Source organism: Littorina saxatilis, linkage group LG10 (genome assembly GCF_037325665.1).
Source record: "Littorina saxatilis isolate snail1 linkage group LG10, US_GU_Lsax_2.0, whole genome shotgun sequence".
NCBI classification, from domain to species: Eukaryota; Metazoa; Mollusca; class Gastropoda; order Littorinimorpha; family Littorinidae; genus Littorina; species Littorina saxatilis.
Window position 1 is genome coordinate 21093295 of NC_090254.1, and position 22544 is coordinate 21115838.

The 22544-nt window shown below is 43.1% G+C and overlaps 2 protein-coding genes across 3 annotated transcripts in view; one reads left to right on the plus strand and one right to left on the minus strand.

The window, feature by feature from the left end:
* Nucleotides 1–10477, plus strand: part of LOC138978406 (E3 ubiquitin-protein ligase MIB2-like) — a 31428-nt gene extending 20951 nt beyond the window's left edge. The window contains exons 16-18 of one of the 2 annotated variants that reach the window (XM_070351139.1): nucleotides 4068–4243; nucleotides 5325–5518; nucleotides 7088–10477. In XM_070351139.1, the coding sequence (XP_070207240.1) occupies nucleotides 4068–4243; nucleotides 5325–5518; nucleotides 7088–7305 (588 nt within the window). In that variant the 3' untranslated portion in view covers nucleotides 7306–10477. The remainder of the gene's footprint in view (nucleotides 1–4067; nucleotides 4244–5324; nucleotides 5519–7087) is intronic. The other variant, XM_070351140.1, reaches the window with a different exon arrangement.
* A 1882-nt stretch (nucleotides 10478–12359) lies between these two features.
* Nucleotides 12360–22306, minus strand: LOC138978416 (sperm-associated antigen 7 homolog). The gene is made up of 8 exons (XM_070351156.1): nucleotides 22153–22306; nucleotides 20704–20771; nucleotides 20381–20469; nucleotides 19915–19999; nucleotides 19431–19520; nucleotides 18621–18777; nucleotides 13856–17983; nucleotides 12360–13507 (listed from the first exon to the last, which is right to left on the minus strand). The coding sequence occupies exons 1-7, from the start codon at nucleotides 22229–22231 to the stop codon at nucleotides 17811–17813; spliced, it is 741 nt and encodes a 246-aa protein (XP_070207257.1). The 5' UTR covers nucleotides 22232–22306; the 3' UTR covers nucleotides 12360–13507; nucleotides 13856–17810.
* Nucleotides 22307–22544: the final 238 nt, after the last annotated feature.

Consider the following 22544-nt stretch of genomic DNA (forward strand, 5'->3'; position numbering starts at 1 on the left):
TGGACGGGTGGGTTTCCGGTTTGCCGGACCCTCCTTCTGATGGAGATCAGGAAGGTTTTGGAGAGGAACAGGAAGGGGATGAGGATTGCTCTGAATCTGTTACCCCCTTCCGGATTCCCAATAAACTGGGCCCTACTCTGGAGTTGGCTGCGGAGATAACCTCACGGTACTTCCCTGAGGGTGTCTCCGCCGATTCTACTGTGGTCGCACCCCCTCCTTCTGCTTCGGCAGATTTTGCGGGCGCGGGGAACACGAAGGCGAAGTTCCGGTTCATTGAATCTCCTTCCGTCCCTTTTGTGATGGCTCAGGTGTTGGCGGACGCTAACACACCCTACCCTCTCTTGGCTGCTCATGGGGAAGCCCCCCCGTCTGCTCAGCCTTGGTTAGCCTCGGCTCAGGCAGGCGGCGGCCTCCCAGCTAATTCAAGAAGATCGCGGCTGCCTAGCAGGCCACATTCTCTTCTCTCCTCGTTTTCGCTGCCCACAGCTCCACTTCCGGTGACTCCGGAACTGGCTCGCTTACGGCAGGACGGTTATAGCCGAGATAGGACTGCCGTGTGTACGGAACAGAGTCTACTCGGGCTGGAGGAGAGCGGGCGTTCTTCCCTCGAACTGACCTCTTTAGCGGAAACGCTCATCCGGTCTCTCACGAGAGCCATCGCTTCGTCCATCGAGCCTTTTAGGTTTCGTGACGATGCTATTGAGGCTGATGCTGCCATGCTCCTGGCGGCGCTTGCGAAGGTCACTGACAGTCAGATGACGCTTGCTGCTCGGCTCTACTCTCAGGTGGTGTTCTGGAGGCGCGAGGCTTTTCTTAACGGCTCTCGCCTGACGGATAAGGCCACCATAGACTCTTTAAGAGTCTCTCCCTTTTCAGAGGGTGCGTTGCTGGGGTCACGCTCTTTGGATGCCCTTCGGCAGCAAACTGAGGAAACTCGTGACCAACATGTGGTGCAACTGACGGAACTCGCTCTTAAGCAGCACAGCAACAAACCACGGAGTTCTGCGTCAGCGCCAGACAGCTCTTCTGGGCAGCAGTCGTCTCGCGCAGGTAGGGGTGGGTCACGGTCCCGTCCTTACCAGCGTAAACCTTCCTTCGGGAAGCGGGGGTCTGGGCGCAAGCCCAACCCCCAATGAGCCACCCCCGATCCAGTCACCCCCCCCCCAGCCTCTACCCTTTTGGTAGCAGGCGGCCTCTTCCGGGTTCTTCCAGCTTGGCTGTCTCAGACAAGCAGCCTATGGAGCATGGGGGTGATTCGATCGGGGTTCCGCCTTCCTTGGCAGGAAGGCAAAGCCCCTTCGTCCAGGGCGCCGGCCAACTTCCGGTTTCCGGTCAGCCCAGACGTTCAGGAGACTTTACAGGCGGAAATCCTTCTCTTTCTGCGGAAGCAGGCTATAGAGGAGTTTCTCGGCCACCCCTTCTTGGGACTTTACGGCAGAATTTTGGTCGTCCCCGGGGTGTTGCACCAAGGCATGGTGTTCGATTCACGGGAGTGGGCAGTCCGTCCCACTCAACGTCGTTTATACAAACTGCAGGCGCGCCCTTTTCAGGCGGCGCTCAGTTCAGTCTGGAATCCGACGTCACACGGCTGGGACGTCTCAGTTCCGTTTTCGGGGTCTGGTTGCAGCAGACCACGCCTCAGTGGATGAACACTTCTTGGCTTCTGCAGGGAGTGCCCATAGCGCTTCCTCCTCCTTACACGCATCTCTTTGCGGGCGCAGCACAGAAGGGCTGCGGGGCTCGCTTGGACACGCACACGACTTCCGGTCGGTGGTCACAAGAGCAGCGGCCTATGGCACAACATTCGCCTCGAGCTCCAGGCGGTCTTTCTGGGTTTTCATCACTTTCTCTCCGCTTTCCAGGGCACCCATGTGTTGTTTATTTACGACAACACGGCGGTCTCTGCTTATTCCAACAAACAGGGCGGGTCCCGATCTCGGCTGTGGTCCAGCCGAGCATGCGAGACTCTTTCTTAGATCCTGATCTCGGCTCGCTATCTGCCCGGCTGCCTGAACGTCCTTGCCGACGTCATCAGCCGTTCCTTCCAGATCCTCCACACGGAGTGGACCATCACCCATCAGGCGCTCCTCCTTCTTTGGGCGCAGGTAGAGCGTCCGATGGTCGTCCTTTTCGCCACGAGATTTTCACGTCGCCTCCCGATCGTTGTGTCTGTTTCCGGGCCCGGAAGCTTGGCAGATCGACGCGATGACGATCAGCTGGACAGGGCTAGAGGCTTACGCCTTCCCTCCCACTCCACTCATCGGAAGGGTTCAGCCTAAAGCCGACTTAGAGCGGCTTCATCTCCTTCTCGTGGCACCGCGCTGGCCCAGTCAGCATTAGTTCCCGGACCCCATGCGGCTCGCCAGCGGCCCGCCAATCCCGCTCGGCCGCCGGCGAGGGGAGCTTTTCCAGCCCAGAACGGGGACTCTGCACAATCGCCCCGAGGGCCTGGATCCTCACACCTGGAGAGGGTTCGGAGATCACTGGGGTGCTCAGGCGCCTCCGTTTTCGCTTTTGGACTTAGGCCAGAAGGCTCACAGGCCACCTCCTCTGTCTACTAGTCACACTGGCTGGCTTGGACTCGATGGTTTGCGGCTGACAATGTTGTCCCGGTCGCCCTGCGATCAATGCAGGTCGCAAACCATCTGGCATGGCTCTCCGCTCGGGGACGCGCCGCGTCCGCTTTGCGCGCTCGCCGCTCAGCCATCTCTGTTACTTTTAAGCAACTTGGACGCTCCATCTCCCTCGGGGGAGTTATCGCGAGTGTGCTAAAGGGCGCGGCCCTCAGTTCTGCAACGGAGAGAACTTCTGTCCCGGCTTGGGATGTTCTTCTAGTACTCGAATTTCTCCGTTCTAGTGCTTTTGAACCTTTACAAGACGCTAGTCTCTCTGACCTTACGCGCAAAACTCTCATGCTCATACTGCTCGCTTCCGCTCGGAGGGGCAGTGAGATCCACGGCCTCTCAGGCCTAGACCGGGATATCACTTTCGAAGGAGACGGCTCGGTTTCACTGCGTGTCCGTCCCGATTTTCTCGCCAAGAATCAAAAACCTGGTCAACTTTCACCGTTCATTTCCATTCGGCCTCTCCGGGACATTTTTAGCCCCCGGCGATCCGGATCTTTCTAACTGTCCGGTACGCGCGCTTAAGGCTTACTTGTCACGCACCGCTCCGTTTCGAGCATCAGCTCCGAAGTTGTTGTTTATTTCGATCATTTCAGCCCGAAATAAAGACTTTGCAAAAACCACGCTTTCCAGATGGTCTTCCACACTTATAAGGCATGCTTATCAGTAGTGGCAGACACAAAAGGGGGGGGGGGCAGTCAGTCCTTCCTCCTCGATCACCTCGTACGCACGAGGCTTGAGCGTGGGCAACTTCCTTAGCTGTCCTCAAGTCTGGAAGGATGTCAGACGTCCTCAAAGCTGCATACTGGACGACTCATGATGTCTTCCTCAGCTACTACCTCCGGGGCATTGCCAGCACTCATCCGGACGGTACCAACTGCCTCCCAGCTATGGTTGCCGCAGGCCAGATACTTCCAAGAGTTTAATGTGAGTATCCCACCGCCTTTATGTGCAATCTGCCATTTATGTGAGTTGAGGTAAGAATATGTGATTGAATCGAAAATTTCAAAACTAAATTTTCATTTAATTAATATACTTACTCAACTCACATCGTTTATACCCTCCCATCCATCCCCGCTAACATTATATGTGTTACAGGTGGGTGTTTCCGTGGGGGAATGACGGCCGGTAGCAGGACCGCGCATGTGCGGGTTACCGGTAGGGGAGGTGACTCCCGTCCTTGACTACGGATTGTTTTTCTTTGGGAGTTACTTCCCCCCTTACCAGGGTCGAGTACTACTTCAATATCTTAGCAATGAACTGAAGTTAATGCCATTTATGGGAGTTGAGTAAGTATATTAATTAAATGAAAATTTAGTTTTGAAATTTTCGATTTTATTGTGTTACTTGATCTGGATTTGATTCAAATTTACAGTATTGGAGCAAACGTATTTTTACATTCATGCTATTGTGATTTAATGCTGTTGTTTTTTCTCTCTGCAGATTCGAACCCAGCTAGGCATGGGAGAGGATGAGGCGCAGACCGGGGCGGCCATAGCGTGTTACCTGGCACAACAAGGGGCCAGCCTTACCGCCGTAAACCAACAAGGCAAGACGCCGCTCGAGGTCATCACAGATCCACGCACTGTGGAGATTCTCCAGCAGTTTGCTGCTGCTTAGTAAGTTTGGTGTTGTGCTTTTCATGGTGTGTGGTGATAATTTAAACAAATGAAGCAGAGCGTTATTTAGAGATCAAATAACCTAAGGAAAGTAAGCGCTCTAAATGCATACGACATGTGTAATGGAACAAGCGAAAGTTATACGAAACCAATATCCTGGCACCCGAGAGAATAACAAGCATTGAAATGAACAAGCGACTTTCATCCTCCTCACACATGTCGTGTGCATTTAGAATGCTTACTTCCCTTTGGTTATTTGATTGTGTGTGATGTTGTGTTTTATAGATTTGTATGTGTTACGTTCAGGTCATTAGTTCAAGAGGAGGGGATGAGAAAGGTTGTGGCCATTGAATAGAGACTCCCCGCGGGTTAGGGGGAAGAATTTACCCGATGCTCCCCAGCATGTCGTAAGAGGCGACTAACAGATTCTGTTTCTCCTTTTACCCTTGTTAAGTGTTTCTTGTATAGAATATAGTCAATGTTTGTAAAGATTTTAGTCGAGCAGTATGTAAGAAATGTTAAGTCCTTTGTACTGGAAACTTGCATTCTCCCAGTAAGGTAATATATTGTACTACGTTGCAAGCCCCTGGAGCAATTTTTTTATTAGAGCTTTTGTGAACAAGAAACAATTAACAAGTGGCTCTATCCCATCTCTCCCCCTTTCCCCGTCGCGATATAACCTTTGTGGTTGAAAACGACGTTAAACACCAAATAAAGAAAGAAACATTGAATAGAGGACAGCACGTTTTGCCCTGCAGTCCGGACTGACGATCTAACAGCGAACGACAAGAAGAAGAAACTACATGCTCATGTTATAGTTTGCGACATACGTTGCATGGGTTGTTTGGTCATGTAGGGTTCTTTTTTTAATTTTTTTTAATTTCAGCATTGGCACAGTAATGCTTTGGACCAAAAGGGCTGTCAGTGTGTGTATGTGTGGGTACGTATGTGTGTGTGTGTGTGTGTGCATGCGTGTGTGCGCGTGCATGCGTGCATCTGTGTGTGTGTGCATGCACCGAAATACATGTGCACGTGTTCCTTTTCTTTTCTTCTACTTATTCCTTTATTATTTTTGTTGCAGCGCTTCTGGCAACAAACCCAAGATGACGCCAGCGTTTGAGGAAGAGGAAGCGGCAGAGTGCGAGGTGTGCTGCACCCAGCCTCCCAGCGTGGTGTTCGACCCCTGTGGCCACTGCTTTGTGTGTGAAGACTGCTGCATCAAGATGAAGAAGTGCCTCAAGTGTAAAGTCACCATCACCGCCAAGAAAAAACTGGGTGAGTCATAGTCAGCAATTGAATAAAACTGAAAGATCTTCGGGGTGCAAGTTTCACATTTCAAGTTTTATTAATCCATTGGGGCTTGGAGGGTAAGTACCCTTATACGAACGAAAGAAGCAATTTTGATCACAGCTACAACTAGCCAACAGTAAAGTCAAATTTCAAATTTTAAATTTAAAATTGTATACAAGCTTCCCAAATTCAATAAATGTTGCTGATTTGATCTTTGATTTATAAGACACTGCCTACGTTGCGTGGACAAAAGTCCACAAAATAACAGAATTTTACTACAGTGGAACCCCTTTTTTAAGACCCCCCAATTGAAGACTTCTCCCTTTTTAAGACCTTGATTTGTCTGATTGTCTGTTCATAACCTCTGTCAATTTACCCCCATTTTAAGACTCCTTTTGAAGACCTGATTTTCTCTGTTTTTTAAAGGTCTTAAAAGGGGCGTCCAACTGTATGGAAGGCTCACCATACACCGTTTTCTCTAATCTTCTTCTTCTTCTTGTCGTTCGCCTAGGTTACACTTTGAGTCCAGCTCTGGTTAACCCAATGCCCCCTGACAAAAAAATGGCAGGCAGCCTTCTTAATCCTGAGCAAAGGGAAACTACTCCGCACAACATGCACACATACAAATCAAAACAATTCATATAATATCATAGAGTACTCACATTTATATAGAAGATGGCAGAATAACTCGAGAATACACTATAGTTTCATATGCAAGTATGTTTTGTCCACTTCCAATGTAATAAATGTTGTTTAAAAAAAAAATCCAGTAAGTTTTCTTTAAAAACGTCCAACGTGTCAGCCTTCAGTCCTCATTTACACCAATATATGTTGAAAACTCCCAGAAAAATCCTCCCGTAAGTCCTGTTGTCGAATAACAACACCCAGATCGATGTCAAGACTCATCCCCTTTCACCTCTTCAAGTAGAAAACCTTCGAAAGGCGTGTCGGAATCGTCATCTGAGTTCCCCATGATCGAACACCATACTTCCAAACCTTCGTTCAACGCCATTTTGTCAGAGAAAAAAAATCTCAAACTTTGAAAATTCACAGCTAACACACTATCGCATCGATTCAAACTCTGCAAACGCTAGAATGAAGCAGCCGGAAGGAAGTGCATTAATCACATCCGGTCGCAAGGCCTTATGGGTAAGGCTCAAAGCGAAAGTGAAAGTAGGTGACCTAGTGTTTAGCAGGCCATGCCGGGCGTTTCAGGGATTTCATAGGGCACTTCCGGCGGGCCATGCCGGGCGGTTCAGGGGGCATTGGGTTAAGAAGCTGGTGGTCTTATGTAGAGCCTCCACAGGTCCATGCAGCTTCTCATGGAGGGTCGCCGGCCTGGTCCAGATCTCTCTCCTCAGGGGCTGGAGATTCCTGCAGTCCTGCAGGATGTGGACTGCATCTTGCTCTGCGTCTCCACAGGGACACACGGGGGAGGGCACGGCTCGCAGTTTTTTGTGCAGGTGTTGTTGCAGTCTGTTGTGCCCTGTTCTCAGGCGGAAAATGACTGCCTGTTTTTCTTTAATCATTTCTACTCTCTCTCTGTTTTTGCAGCAGACGGCAGCGTGGTGGCAGGAACAGGCAACACGCTGGATCTGAAGCGACGACTGCAAGAAATGGAGGACTCGTTGCAGTGTGCCGTGTGCATGGAACGCAAGAAGGACACAGTGTTTATGTGCGGTCACGCCGTGTGCGGCAAGTGTTCTGAAGCCTTGTCCATCTGCCCCATGTGTCGAAAAGCGATCACAAAGCGGATTCCGCTCTACACTTGAAGCTGGGGAACTTCGGAAGCGTGCTGCTTTTTCGTGTGTGGCAAGTGTTCTGAAGCCTTGTCCATCTGCCCCATGTGTCGAAAAGCGATCACAAAGTGGATTCCGCTCTACACTTGAAGCTGGGGAACTTCGGAAGCGTGCTGCTTTTTCGTGTGTGTTTTTGTTTCCCAACTCGGTGGAATTCTCTGGACGTGTGTGATTGCAGAGGGCGTTGACTGGTAGAACTGGTTTTCTGCTTGACTGATTAGCTGGGATGGATTTTGATGCCCCTGCACATTGACTGATATGGTTGCCGGTGTGACTAAGTGTGCAGCAGATTGTGACAATACTGTGAGAGGGTGGAAGGTGGTACTTGGCGTGGCGTCTTGCACCTTGGATACCTCTGCATCTGTTGAACACACACAGGGAGCTTTTTTCATTGCTAATGAGATGACACGCCGATTGTTTATATGTCGATTTCATACCTCTGTGTGCGCTGGCAGCTGACCAGGCAACTTCTACCACTACCAACATGGCTTGGGCAATGCAAGCCTTCAATTCTCCTGCTTGTGTCTTATTCCATTTTTTTTTTTTTTTTTTTTTTTTTGGGGGGGGGGGGGGGAGGGGAGGGATGAAGGGGGTACAGTGGAACTCCAACCCCCTTCCCCAATAAAGACCTCCAAAAGTTTTGAAAAAAACAGGTCTTCAAGTTAAACAGGAGGTAAATTTACTGATGTTGTGAACAAACAAAACAACTGGGAAAAAAAGGTCTCGCACCGGTAAGGTTCTTGGAGAGCAGGGTTCAAAACCGCCTCCGGAAATCATGAATTCCAGATTTTTTTGAGAGCAGGGTTCAAAACCGCCTCCGGAAATCATGAATTCCAGATTTTTTTGAGAGCAGGGTTCAAAACCGCCTCCGGAAATCATGAATTCCAGATTTTTTTGAGAGCAGGGTTGAAACCCCCCTCCGGAAATTCTTAAATCAGGGGGTCTTAAAAAAGGGAGTTCCACTGTACTTGGCACTACGTAGGAGTCAGAGGGGTAAATCAAACTCGACTGCTACACGTGAGAAGAAGTTGTTAAACTATAGAGATGGTGTGTTTTGTGTAGGCATTCATGTGTTACCGCTTGTTAATGGACTAAGAGCGGAACAAGCATCGGTATCTCTGTGGGTATTCTCGGGTGTTGGCATTGATAGGCACCTAACCAAGAAAGGAATGAGAAAGTCTTGCCTGCATTTCTAGGCTTGTCTCCTGATATGGAGGTTTCAAAATTTAATGCAGTTTTGTTCTTGTCGCGTCTTTGACGCATACCTTCTTTGATCTGACACATTGTTCTATTACCCCTGGCGGGTCGACCATCCGATAGTGTTGCCATGTAGGAGGTCTTTTGACAGAACAATGTAGCCAGGGCATTTGGACCTATTCATATTTTCAATCCAGGTCCATCTGACCTATTGTCCCCCGAGTCTGGGAACAATACAGTTACTGTGCCATTTAAAACAAAAAAAAGAAAAATGATAGGCACTGGCATGAAAGAAATATTCACCTCACACTACAGTCCTACTTTCCATCAAAGAAAACCCTACTTCACCTAACCAACAGGCTTAGAAGTCCCTGGGGATCAGACAGTTGCAAAAATGTCCAGCGATGTTTTATCCGATTCTGACTAAAGAAGAGTACCCCGTGGAGCATGCAATATGATTGCAACCAAGCGAGAATGTCCTGTGAGATCTGATCAGGTCCTGACAATGCAAGACTGTTCCAGAGGGATCTAATCTAGTCTCAGCAGGCAAAATAATCCTGTGACATATGATTTTGAAACGACAATGATCCTAGGATGCGTACTTAGATCCTGAGTAAAATGTGCCCTGGGTATTTACTCTGATTTTGACCTAAGATTTAGAAACAAGAATGCTGCCAGGGGTCTTTGATCCTGACAAAATAAGAACATCCACAAATGACTACTCGGATCCAAACAAATTAAGATAGCAAGATTGAAAATGTCCCGACGTGACTGCTTTGATCCTGACAAAACAAGGCTGTATGTGTATACATGTCTACTCTGATCCAAACTGACTTTGAATTTTCTCGGGTTTCTGCACTGATCATGCATAAGAAGCAAGAGTATCCCAGGTTGATCTTGGCTGAGTTTGAATTGAAATCCTTCAGGTTTGAGTTTTGGCCATGACGATGTAATGATATCTTGGAATGGTCCTGACTGAAGCCAGAGCTTTCCAGGATGTCTGATTTGATCCTGATTAAGTGAGATTATCCAGTGATGTCTAGTCTGATCCTGAGCAAAAATATTTCAGGTTGAGGTTACGATTATAATAAGTAAACATGTTAATTGTTATACTTATAGGAAACGTATTCTAATCCTAACCATAGGGAGAATTTTGTGTCCTCTCTAATCCTGATGTAGCAAGACCATTGCAGAATGATACAAGGCAAGCATGGATCGACTTTGATCCTGACAAAGAAAGAATGTTGCAGGATGTCAGTTCTTTGAGTCTGACGAATCGAAAATGCCGGAGGATATCTTGAACTGATTTACCTGTGCGAAGACATGTAGAGGATATCTTGAACTGATTTACCTGTGCGGAGACAGGTCGGTCTTATGAGTTGCGTGCTGAGGCTCTTTGTCTCTGCTTCAACCAGCAGCTGAGCAATGACGGTGATTTGTAATATATTGTGTGAAACATTGCTGAGAAGATTTCTGCAAAAGGTGATATTTATACTACATCCCCCTCCCCTTTTTCATGTGTTTTCCCTCTACGTGATAAAGTTCTGAAACTATGCCTGTTTGTTCTTTTGACTTTTCCATAGCTTTTTCTGATCAACTGAATACTTTTTCTATGTTATGTTGAGTGCTTCTTTTGTTTAACTCTCATAAAATACAACAAAGTAATGTCCTTTCTCGTTTCGTTATACATAGTTGTTGATGCCGGTTACGATTTTGTGTGCAAGAGCCTTGAGAAAAATTGTGCGGCTGTTGCCATGTATTTTTGACTTCTGACTCCATATTTACTCCAATTACCAGCAGAAGTTAATGACCATATATATACATCTTGTACTGTCAACTTAGTGGAACATCTTGGCAAAGAGTTTTTAAGTTCACAAAAAGAACACTGAAAAGCAGTCAGCTTTCAATTCAGATTTCAATTTCAATTTTTATTTATTTATTTATTTATTTATTACTAAAAGCACTATGCGCTTTACAATATCACTAAGTATAAGCACACGCAAACATACTCTGATTAAATAGAACTTAGCTTAGCAAGACATACTAAGAACACTAAACATTTGAGTTCATACAAAAATAGAGAATTAAATTAAATACTGGACAAGCGATTTAAATAAGCTTAAGGCCTACACCAACTGCAATGGGCTATTTCAAATACAAAAGTTTAGTTAACTATAAAAGGCAGTGTATAAAACTCCATAATCCTAAGAGGGTCGAACAAATAAGAAACTGTAGACTATTTTACTATAATTACTGCATAAAAAAAAAACCCATGGAATACAAAGCTGTAATTGTTCACAACAAATTTAAAAAGATTTTCATACCATATTGCACAACACATTTTGACACACACCCAATCTCACACAAGCACACACACACACACACATACGCACACACACACACACGTGCACTCACACACACACACACACACACACACACAATTGATCCTGATTAAGTGAGATTATCCAGTGATGTTTTAAAGATGGTTGAATATCTGTTTACGCCTTCAACAAAAACATTTGCCTAGGCAACTCACAGATCTATGTCTTCTGACCCGTAAATTATATCAATTATTATCCAGAAATCAAGTTTCAAGATGTCCTTGTGAAACTGAAAAGCACAGTGCCTGTGGAAAAAGGAAAGATCTTGAAACAAATTAGAAGGTGCTACAGTCTACCAGTAGGATTTATATCAAGACTTGAATGAATTTTGATGGTTAGCTGGATCACAGAAATAGTTTGTTACTGTTAGCATGGTCTGAGAGAATACATGAATTCTGAAAGGTTGTGGCGACAAAAGAGAGAGAGAGAGAGAGAGAGAGTGTGTGTGTGGGTGTGTGTGTGTGTGTTACTGTTAGTGCAGACACACATTTATTTATATACGTTTTCCCTCCTGCATGTGCATGTTTCAGAGACTAGGATGTCATTTAGTGCTGTTAAAATAATTGGATGGCTTTTGTCGTTTAATTTTCTTTGAGTTTATGCAATGAAACCTGTGAATTCAGTCTCAGTTATTCCACTGAAAGGAATGAAGTGATACCTTGTTTAGGCACAAAAAAAATAGGTGTGGTTACGGTAACATAGCCAAAAAAAATAGGGTAGGAAGGTAGGCAATCACTTTTTTTCTTTTTACTTTTTTTTTTTAATGTGTACAAATTAAACCTACTTGACAGGGAAATAAGTGTGCGACTCGGGCGCTTTCGCTTTCATTGCGTTTTCTGCACTTTTTTTTAATTTTTTTTATTGACAAATGTAATAAAAAGTTATAGGGTCGGCCCCTAAAAATAGGGTAGGTCGGGTTACCGTAACCACACCTATTTTTTTTTTAGGCCTTATAATTTTTTTTTTCTCCCTTTTTACCTTCCCTTCCGAGTCACGTCCAGATCATTTTTGAAAACTGTTTTGTGTTTGGTTAATGTAATGTAATGCAAGCTCCAAACAAAATGCACTTTCACAACACAAATTGAGGCAACTATTGTAAAGTTCAGTCTTGTATACCTGTTATTTTGTAGAAAGACACTCTGAGTCTCTGTACAGTTTATTGGCTTGAGATGTTCAATATGTTATTTGCCGTGGTGTTGAATGTCACATTTGTAAATTTAAACCAGTTTGACACGAGTCTTTCTACAACACCAAGTAACTGTATGTACATTCTTTTTTTATTACAATGTATTATTATTGTCTTGTGAGCTTGAAAAATACTGTTCAGATTTTTGTCACTGTCTAAATTGACTTGTGAATATTTCAGTCTGAATTCTTTAGTGAGATTTTGGCTGAGACACTGTAAGTTGGTGATTTTCTGCCTAGACACAACAATTAAACTAAAAAAAAAATTACTTTCTATCCAAAAAACCAACTAAGTTGAGTAACAAAGGTAAAGGAAATAAATGTAGATTTACCTTCAAACTGTTCATTATATCCTTTTTTAAGGCTTGTGGCAGACAGCAGCACACCATCTTACTTCAGGTTGCAAAATTAATCAACCAATCAAATGATAAATCAATAGGTCAAGTAAATACATCAAAACTTTTTGTTTTCAAAACACATGCTTTCCTTAATAAGAAACATTTTTATTAAAACGGCAGCACTATTTTACACTGACACAAGCAATTTACAAAGTACAGTACCTGCACTTGTAGAATTATTTTAGCAACAGAGAATAAACAAATTCCGGAAATAACCGTCAGGTTTTTATGGGTTATGGAAGAGTTGCGTTGTTTTTTCTTGCTTTTCTATAGAAACACTGAGTCGAGCTACATGTGACATTGTAGGCTTGCCTCAGTGTTGCTATGGAACCAAGGAAAAGTTACTCTTCCACAAACTAGTTTCTCTTGTATTCATTGATACAGTGGAACCCCCCTTTTAAGACCTCCAAGTTCCAAAAATCGGAGAAAATCAGGTCTTAAAAAGGAGGGAGTCTTAAAATGGGGGTAATTTTACTGAGGTTATGGGCGGGGATGTAGCTCAGTCGGTAGCGCGCTGGATTTGTATCCAGTTGGCCGCTGTCAGCGTGAGTTTGTCCCCACGTTCGGCGAGATATTTATTTCTCAGAGTCAACTTTGTGTGCAGACTCTCCTCGGTGTCCGAACACCCCCGTGTGTACACGCAAGCACAAGACCAAGTGCGCACGAAAAAGATCCTGTAATCCATGTCAGAGTTCGGTGGGTTATAGAAACACGAAAATACCCAGCATGCTTCCCCCGAAAGCGGCGTATGGCTGCCTAAATGGCGGGGTAAAAACGGTCATACACGTAAAATTCCACTCGTGCAAAAACACGAGTGTACATGGGAGTTTCAGGCCACGAACGCAGAAGAAGAAGAAGACTGAGGTTATGAACACAATACCTGAGAAAACAAGGTGGTAAAACTATAAGGGAGGACGTCTTAAATGGGAGGTTCCACTGTATATCATTTTTCTGGTGTGAAATTTAGCTTCAGGTTGTAGCTGGTGCAGAGTTTAGCATGATGCAAATGCCTTTCTAAGGCCCCCCCAAAAAAGGTCTGTCTACGGTAACATAGGGTGAAAAAATAGGGTCGGTAGGTCGGCTTTTTGTTTTTTTTTCCCATTTTTTTTCTTCTTTTTTTTCTCCCCTCTCTATGATGTTTCACAGTTCATTTCTTCTCATCAATCCCTGTTTTTGCCCAACATAACTATAAACAGTACTTTGAGCTTACCTACCTTCTGTCGTCTGCTGTTTGAGCGCAAACAGCTCTATTTTGGATGCGGTTTTTTTTTTTTTTCAGACGATCAAAAAAAAAGATTAGGGTCGGGCCTAAAAACTAGGGTCGGTCGGGTTACCGTAAACAGACCTTTTTTTTTTTTTTGCCTAATCATGGCTAGTCTCGAGGCTTGTTCAGTGGTACGTACATTCTAGTCAGAATGTTGAAAACGATGGGATGGGAAAGAAAAGAAGACTTGAAAAGAAAATCTTTTTGGCCCTCGCACTGCGCTTACAAGTAGAAAAAAATGGTCATCATCATATCGGTTTCACATGTGGGTGTGTGTGTGTAAGGCATCACTTCAAATATGTCATGAGAGAGAAAGTGTGTGTACATGTTTTTATGTGTGTGTGTGTGTGTGTGTATGTATGTGCAATTGTTCCCACAGCACAACCTATCTAAGATTATTTTATTCCCACAACCTGCATGCGAGTGTTTGTCAGAGGGGGAGGGGGAGGTTGTCTTTACTTGATGCTTGTTCATCTCACTCCCGTTTTCTCAATAGTGAACGAGAACAATTAAGAAGTCTCTCGTTTTCTCAAGAGGGAACGAGAACAAGAAGTCTCCTGTTTTCTCAATAGCGAACGAGAAGAAGTCTCTCGTTTTCTCAATAGCGAACGAGAAGAAGTCTCTCGTTTTCTCAATAGGGAACGAGAAGAAGTCTCCCGTTTTCTCAATAGCGAATGAGAAGAAGAAGTCTCTCGTTTTCTCAATAGCGAATGAGAAGAAGAAGAACCCCGTTTTCTCAATTAGCGTAGCACGCACACATTCAGCAACTGAATGCTTATGAAGAACACCAATTGACCGGTGACTGCCCTGCAAAGAGGGTGTTACGTTTGTAGACTATGTCTGTCTGTTCTGCTTTCACTAATATTTATCTTTGCATGCTTGTTCATATTTTTCCCCACTGATGAGATGTGTGACACATTCATATTTCTTGTATTTAACCCTTCTGCGATGATGATGACCGTTGCCAGTTTGAGTGGATATGAATTGATTGCTTTAGGTTTGTACAGTTGCATTTATTTTCAACAAGCGATGTGTGCACTGGGACTTTGAGGGGAAACATATATATGCATAGTTTGTACAAATTTGATGAGATTATATATATAAAGATGACAATTACTTCATCATGTTGTGTCTTTGCTGAAAGAGAGAGAGAGAGAGAGAGAGAGAGAGAGAGAGAGAGTGATGCCGTGTGCAACTCTGTTTGTTTATGTGAAGGAAGACCAACAAATTCTCTTTAAATTCCCTGTCTCCCTATTTTATTTTCACTCCAGCTAAACTATTACTTCTTACCTAGAGAGAGAGTGTGAAAAAGAGAGTGATAGAGAGAGAAAGCAACACCACATCTCAGTCATTTGTTTTCTTTTTTCCATTTAAACACATGTCATAACACACCAACAGGAACAATGACCCTTTGTGAAAACTCTCTTTCTTGGGTATCAAAATACAACGTAAAAAATCCCAACCTTTTCTGCTTGGGGCAAGACAAAAATCCTGCTTTGCCTGTGTACATAAAGAAGGCAAGCTTCCAAACGGCTCTGCAGAGTATTGTCTATCAACAGAAAGTTATGTCCACAATTCAAACAGAAAGGTTGGAAGAAAAAAAGTGTCAACACTAATGCTAACTCTGAATATAATGCCAGCCCTACCCTCTTTTCTCTCCCTTATTCTGCCCCTCTCTCTCTCTCTTTCTCTCTTGCTCTTTATGTCTCTCTTTCTCTCTTGCTCTGTCTCTCTTTCTGTCTCTCTCTCTTTCTCTCTCTCTTTCTGTCTCTCTCTCTCTCTCTTTCTGTCTCTCTCTCTCTCTTTCTCTTTGTCTCTCTCTCTTGCTCTTTGTCTCTCTCTCTTTCTGTCTCTCTCTTGCTCTTTCTGTCTCTCTCTCTGTCTCTCACTTTCTCTCGCTCGTTACTTGCTAATGTTAACTGATATGTGCTTGCACACTAAGAAGTATGCACACAATCCCAAGTATGTTCCAATACACAGAAAAATCCTAGCTACACAAGTTATTTACAAAACAAGTTTGCATTTACTGGGTCTGATAGCACATAAACCAAATACCAACGAGTGCTACTTTAAAAATCTTGGCTTTGGATATTCAAGATCAGGAAGAGCTCGGTACTGAGTAGGATTGTCAATTCGTTGCTCTCACTCAGTATCTTTTCCACAAAACATTTGAATGAAAAATACAGCGAACGACGAAGAAGAAGAAGAAGAAGAAGAAGAAGAAAAATACAGTGTTTTGACTTAACTTGAAAGAAAAACTTGAAAAAATATTAACTTGAAAAAATATTACCTTCATGTATTTCAAGAAAACAAACAAAACCGAAAATCAAACATATATATATATCTTTTGTCTGATGCCAGATGAGTATGCTACACAGAATACTGATATGCCGAAAGAACGACACTCAGACCAGAAACCTTTACTGCTTCCATTACTTCTCAAGAGTTGCTAAATACCTCTAACTTCTCAGAGTTGCTAAATACCTCCCAACTAACTTTGGGTGTGTGTGTGTGGGGGGGGGGGAGGATGGCAGGTTGGTGGGCCTTAGTATTTGTGATCACTTGAAAAGTATCTTTGGGTTGGTGGGCCTTAGTATTTGTGATCACTTGAAAAGTATCTTTAGGTAGGTGGGCCTTAGTATTTGTGATTACTTGAAAAGTATCTTTAGGTAGGTGGGCCTTAGTATTTGTGATTACTTGAAAAGTATCTTTAGGTAGGTGGGCCTTAGTATTTGTGATCATTTAAAAAGTATCTTTGGGTAGGTGGGCCTTAGTATTTGTGATCACTTGAAAAGTATCTCAGGTAGGTGGGCCTTAGTATTTGTGTTCATTTAAAAAGTATCTTTGGGTGGGTGGGTTAGTATTTGTGTTCATTTAAAAAGTATCTTTGGGTGGGTGGGCCTTAGTATTTGTGTTCATTTAAAAAGTATCTTTGGGTGGGTGGGCCTTAGTATTTGTGATCACTTGAAAAGTATCTTTAAGTAGGTGGGCCTTAGTATTTGTGATCACTTGAAAAGTATCTTTGGGTGGGTGGGCCTTAGTATTTGTGATCACTTGAAAAGTATCTTTGGGTTGGTGGGCCTTAGTATTTGTGATCACTTGAAAAGTATCTTTAGGTAGGTGGGCCTTAGTATTTGTGATTACTTGAAAAGTATCTTTGGGTAGGTGGGCCTTAGTATTTGTGATCACTTGAAAAGTATCTTTGGGTAGGTGGGCCTTAGTATTTGTGATCACTTGAAAAGTATCTTTGGGTAGGTGGGCCTTAGTATTTGTGATCACTTGAAAAGTATCTCAGGTAGGTGGGCCTTAGTATTTGTGATCATTTAAAAAGTATCTTTGGGTAGGTGGGCCTTAGTATTTGTGATCACTTGAAAAGTATCTTTAGGTAGGTGGGCCTTAGTATTTGTGATCACTTGAAAAGTATTTTTGGGTGGGTGGGCCTTAGTATTTGTGATCACTTGAAAAGTATCTTTGGGTGGGTGGGCCTTAGTATTTGTGATCACTTGAAAAGTATTTTTGGGTGGGTGGGCCTTAGTATTTGTGATCACTTGAAAAGTATCTTTAGGTAGGTGGGCCTTAGTATTTGTGATCACTTGAAAAGTATCTTTTGGTGGGTGGGCCTTAGTATTTGTGATCATTTAAAAAGTTTCTTCAAAGAGAGGAGGGGGGGGGGGAGGTCTGGAAGAACAAACGCAATACAGTGATACCTCTATTTTAAATTTTATGACCTTCACAATTCTGAAACGGAGCGGAAGTCTTTGAGTGGAGGTCAACTCACGGATACAATGAAGAGAAAGCCTGAGGATGAGGCCATGAGAAAGAAGAGGTAGTCTCAAAATGAAGGGCAAAACAGAGGTTCCACTGGACTTTCTTTTCTCCTTTTGGTGGATCATACTACTTGTACTTATGCGACGTTGTAGGTTTATAAAAAAATTTAAAAAATGCATAAGTTGCAAATGATACACGCACTCTCAACAAAAAATCAACTCTTTGACAATTCCTTTCTTCCAGAACTTTGAAGTAGAACCAAAATCTAAAAGAAAAACACAATCATCAAGAAGAGGATCCTGGGACAGAATCTGGAATCTCTGCACTGGCTGATGCAACATCCTCTGTTTCGCCTGTCTGTGCGGGAGCCCCTCCCTCTGTTTTCATGCGTTTCTTGGCTCTGGATTCTGCCATCACTTCTTCTATGGTACGTCGGTCACGCTTGTTGTCTGCCGATACTGAAAAAAAAGGACAGATATTACAAACAGCTCTCTTTAAAGCAAAAAAAAACCCGGCTGACAAACACAAAGGAAATCTACACCGTTTGCAGAAATCAGAGGGAAATTCTATATCGTCGTCGTCCTGGAATTTTGGCTTAACTCGATTCTTGGCGATTTTGATGTTTTTGTTCTTTGGACCAAGTAAATCATTCTCCATGAGAAATATTCTCTAAAGTACAATGGACAATACATACACTATTAATTTCATAATAAAAATAATCAGTTTTGGAATTCTGCTGAAAAGCTGTCTAAAATGAGTTACACCAAAATTCCATGACGATGTCGATATCCTGACAACAATGAAAATAACAACACATATATATATATCAACCTGAGTATTTCTCAAGAAATCAAAACAGACACTGCATGGTGTTAAAAAAAATTGTATTAAACACAATATTTGTTAAAAAGAAGAAGTTTTCAGCTGTCCACTCTTTTTCAAAGCCGCAAAATCACAAGAAAAAGCTCCTCTTTTATAAATTAGTTCAGAAAAATACAAATGCCAAACAAAATTTCACAACCCCCCCCCCCCCCCCCCCCAAATGCTGACCTTATTAACCTGTCAACACACATGCAATCAACAATGAGTGCTCACCAAAGCCGTAACTTCTGTTTGTGGCAGTAGTCTTAGCATCATCTTTGGAAACGGTGTCATCACCAATAAGGTGTCGATATTTGTCGCGGTAATTTCCCGCAGGTGTCTCCTTTCTCTTCTGAGCAGATTCAGCCTCTGCCGATAATCTTTCCTCCTCCTGCAACAGAAGAATTTATTAAGTTAACCATTCTGTTTAGCAATCCACATCTGACACAATCAATAAAAATAACTCTGCATCTCTGAAATAACAAGGCGAGGCAACACGCAAAACTGATTAGTAATGGACGGTAAGAAAGTGTGCTGCAAAGTGTCCCAGACCCAAACTGACTCATCAAAAAATAAACTGCAGGTTTTTCACTGGAATACTCCGAATAGGGCAATACCCAAACCGTTAAAAGTTCCAGAAAGCATTCTGTCCCATATTTTCTTATTCGAAAGTCAACCACCGAGCAAATGTCCAAATATATGTCATGCACAAGATGAAAGCGTACAGGTCTTTTCCTTAACTGCAACCAATTAGTACCATGCCGCACTCACCAAATTCATGGATCTTCTTCAAACCAGGGAACATAATTATACAGTGGAACCCCCCTTTTAAGACCTCAAAAAAAATATGAGAAAATTAGATCTTAAAAGGGGGGGGGGGGGGGGGTGTCTGAAATTGGAGGTAAATTTACAGAGGTTAAGAACAAAAACTCTGGAAAAGTAAGGTTTAAAAAAAGTGTGGGGGGGGGGGGGGGTCCTGGGACTTGGGAGGGTGTCTTGAAAGGGGGGTTCCACTGTATCTGTGCTTTAAATGCAGCAAATTACCTTGAGTTTTGCCATTTCTTTGGCTTTTTCTGGGTCCCATGCTTCCCCTCGTCTGTAGGCAAGCAGCTCATCGTCAGAAGGAGCAAACTCCTGCATGATCACAGCATAAACACATGTAATGACAGCATTACTCCCCCTCCCTTTCCCCGCAGCACAGATTTAACTCTCTCTCTCTCTCTTTGTCTCTCTCTCTCTCTCTCTCAATGTATACTTCTTATAAAAAGGACTAGCTGAACAAAAGGTTTCTTTCTTCCTGAAGCTACAATCCTTTTGTAACTTTTTTTAAAAATTTTGAGTTCTCTCTCTCTCTCACACAAACACACACACACACGCACAAACACATGCACAAACACACACACACTCTCTCTCTCTCACACGCTTTGGCTCTGGTAATTGTGTGACCAACTGGGGGCTGTATTGGCCCAAAAGTATCCAACTCAATCCCCCTATCCCCCCCCCCCCCCCCCTCAGTCCTTCAACATACCTTCTTCCACAGCATAACATAGCGATCTTCCTCCTCAAACCCAAAGGAAAACGATGCCAATCCGGCTACGTCAGCCACTTCATGCCTGAAAACAAAACAAAATCTGAATTTATGAAGATTTCTTTTGTACTTCAAATGGAGTATACTGTTTGTCTCTTTTCCGTGCATGTGATCTTTGCACACAGTCAGTGCACATGCAAGGCCTGAAAGTTGAACATCAAGCCTGCATTTCCCTACATGTACTGTTAAAAAAAAATTAAAATACTGTGAAAGAGTCTGATTTTAGATACTGACTTTTGTCCATATCCCTGCACAAGAATGGTCCCATTCAGATTCTGATCAAATCATGAGCTTGTGGAAAAATTTTACAAAATTGTTGGTCTCTTCTTCACAAATAACATTGTGTCGTTGTGAACATTATCAAACCATTTTTGTGTGCATAGTGTCGTGCAAAGCTGCAACTTACAAAATGGCCCTAAGCACTTTCTCCATTGGCTCAAACTTGTACTTCTGTTGTTTACCATCTTTGATGAATTCTTGAATTCTTTTCTGAATCTGAAACAAAAACGCAAAACAAAAACATTACACACAAAAATAACAGAATTATAATAACACTAACAACAGCTACTGCGAACAAAAACACATACACGTGTCTGTCTTTCCCAGTGTGCAGGGGTCTCCACGTGTATGTATAATCTGGGTACAGTATGTGTACATTCATGTGCAAGCGGGTGTGTGTATAAACTTTTGAGTCTGTCTGTGTGACATGACGTATTCATGCAGTCTTACCTTCTCCCTGAAATCTGTGAGCTTCTTCTTCTCTGCCTCCTGTTGTTTTTCCACCAATTTCTTTTGAGCTGAAAACATACCAAATTTGGCCCATTGATTAACCAGGATAGGCGTAACATCCAAGAATCATAAATGATGCTTTTTTCTGCTTAAATATTCTTCAATAATACTAAGGAAATCATTTCATTTTTTCATTTTCATTACTTTATTGTCCCATTGCTGGGAAATCCTTATACAGGGCAAATATCCTCAAGCAGTCAATGGTTGGTGGGCCTAAGGTCCTTAGACTGAGTGAAACATAAAGTGGATAGTGTACCTATGAAAATAAAAACAGGGGTGGGTTGGTAGGTAAGCTACTTCTTGTGCGATTCATCCTAGAGCCCACTTTGTGATACGAAAATATGGGACAGAATGCTTTCACTTTCAGGAAGGGAGTGGATTTTGTACAGGGAATGTATACCCCCCAAATCGGTGTATGCTGCTTGAATGGCGGGGTAAAAACGGTCATACACGTAAAAACCCACTCATGCAAAGACATGAGTGAACGTGGGAGTTTCAGCCCATGAACGAAGAAGAAGTACAGGGGGTGTTTTTGAGCTATAGCTCATCTGAGCCAGGCCTCAATATGATGGTCCTGAAGGCCTGGGAAGAGTCTGTACTGTCAGCTAGCCTCTTCGGGGAAGTTGTTCCACAGTTCTGTATACATATCTGTATTAGAATTACAATTAGTACACAGGATGCTTGAATCTGCAGTCATTCATTTCAACACCAGCATAATCACATTATCAATATCAGTAATAAACAGTTATAGACCTTTTCTCTATCAGCTCTCGTTCTTTGTTGTGCTTTGAATGTCGCGAGAACTTCAAACCTTGGCTTTCGCAGCTCGTGCGATATAGCTGTACCACATGCTTTGCTATGTGTTGACGTTTGCGAGAGCTTATTCAGTTATTGTAATACCGATAGGGTCTCACAGCTCATCGTATTCCTAAATTTCTTCCCCCATCAGAAAACTTATCTCTCACTATCTTCGCCCTATCCCCTGTTTTATTATTCACATCCCTTCATTACCCACCATGTGCATGCCTGGTCCTTTAATTTAGTTCAAATCAAAGAACTATTACTACAATAGTCTTATAGAACTGTATTTTTGTCTCTGAAGTTCAAAGCGATGGGTCTGGTGTCTGGTCATACTTTTGTTTTTACAAAGTTTGTGATTTAGAATGATCTTCATCGTCATATTTCGCAATATCCCTAACTTACAACTGTGGTTAATATTTATCGTTGTCACGTAAAAACATTTGTGGGTCACAGTTGATGTTCATTGCTGTTTTGATTACACTTTCACCTCCAATTCGTTGCCTCAACTCCGAGGAAACAACAAGATTCTCAGCATAATTATCAGTATATACATTCTTTTCTTCAATGTTTCTTGTGTCCGATCATTACCTCGCGCTTTCTTTTTCTCAGCATCCCCAAGACTTGGGGGCTTTTCCATGGAACCCAGAATCGAACCTAACAAATCCATGCTTGATGGCAAGAAGACGGTGTCAAAATAAATATTGCCCCCGTGAAGTAGATACAGCTTAAATTCGTGTGACTTCAAATTGTTGAGGGATCTGTTGCACAACTTACAACACAAAGTTCTGTTTCTCACGTTTCTCATTTTCTTCTTTTATTGAAAAAGATAGTTTTGCTGTAACAATCTTATCTTTGCCATATGTTTTTTCGTTGGGTGTTAATTTCGGCTATCACCCACTGTAGCAGAACTATCTGTAAAAATACAGACAGTGATGAAAGCTCTGCAAACAAATGTTCCTGCCTTTTTAAGGCATAAATAC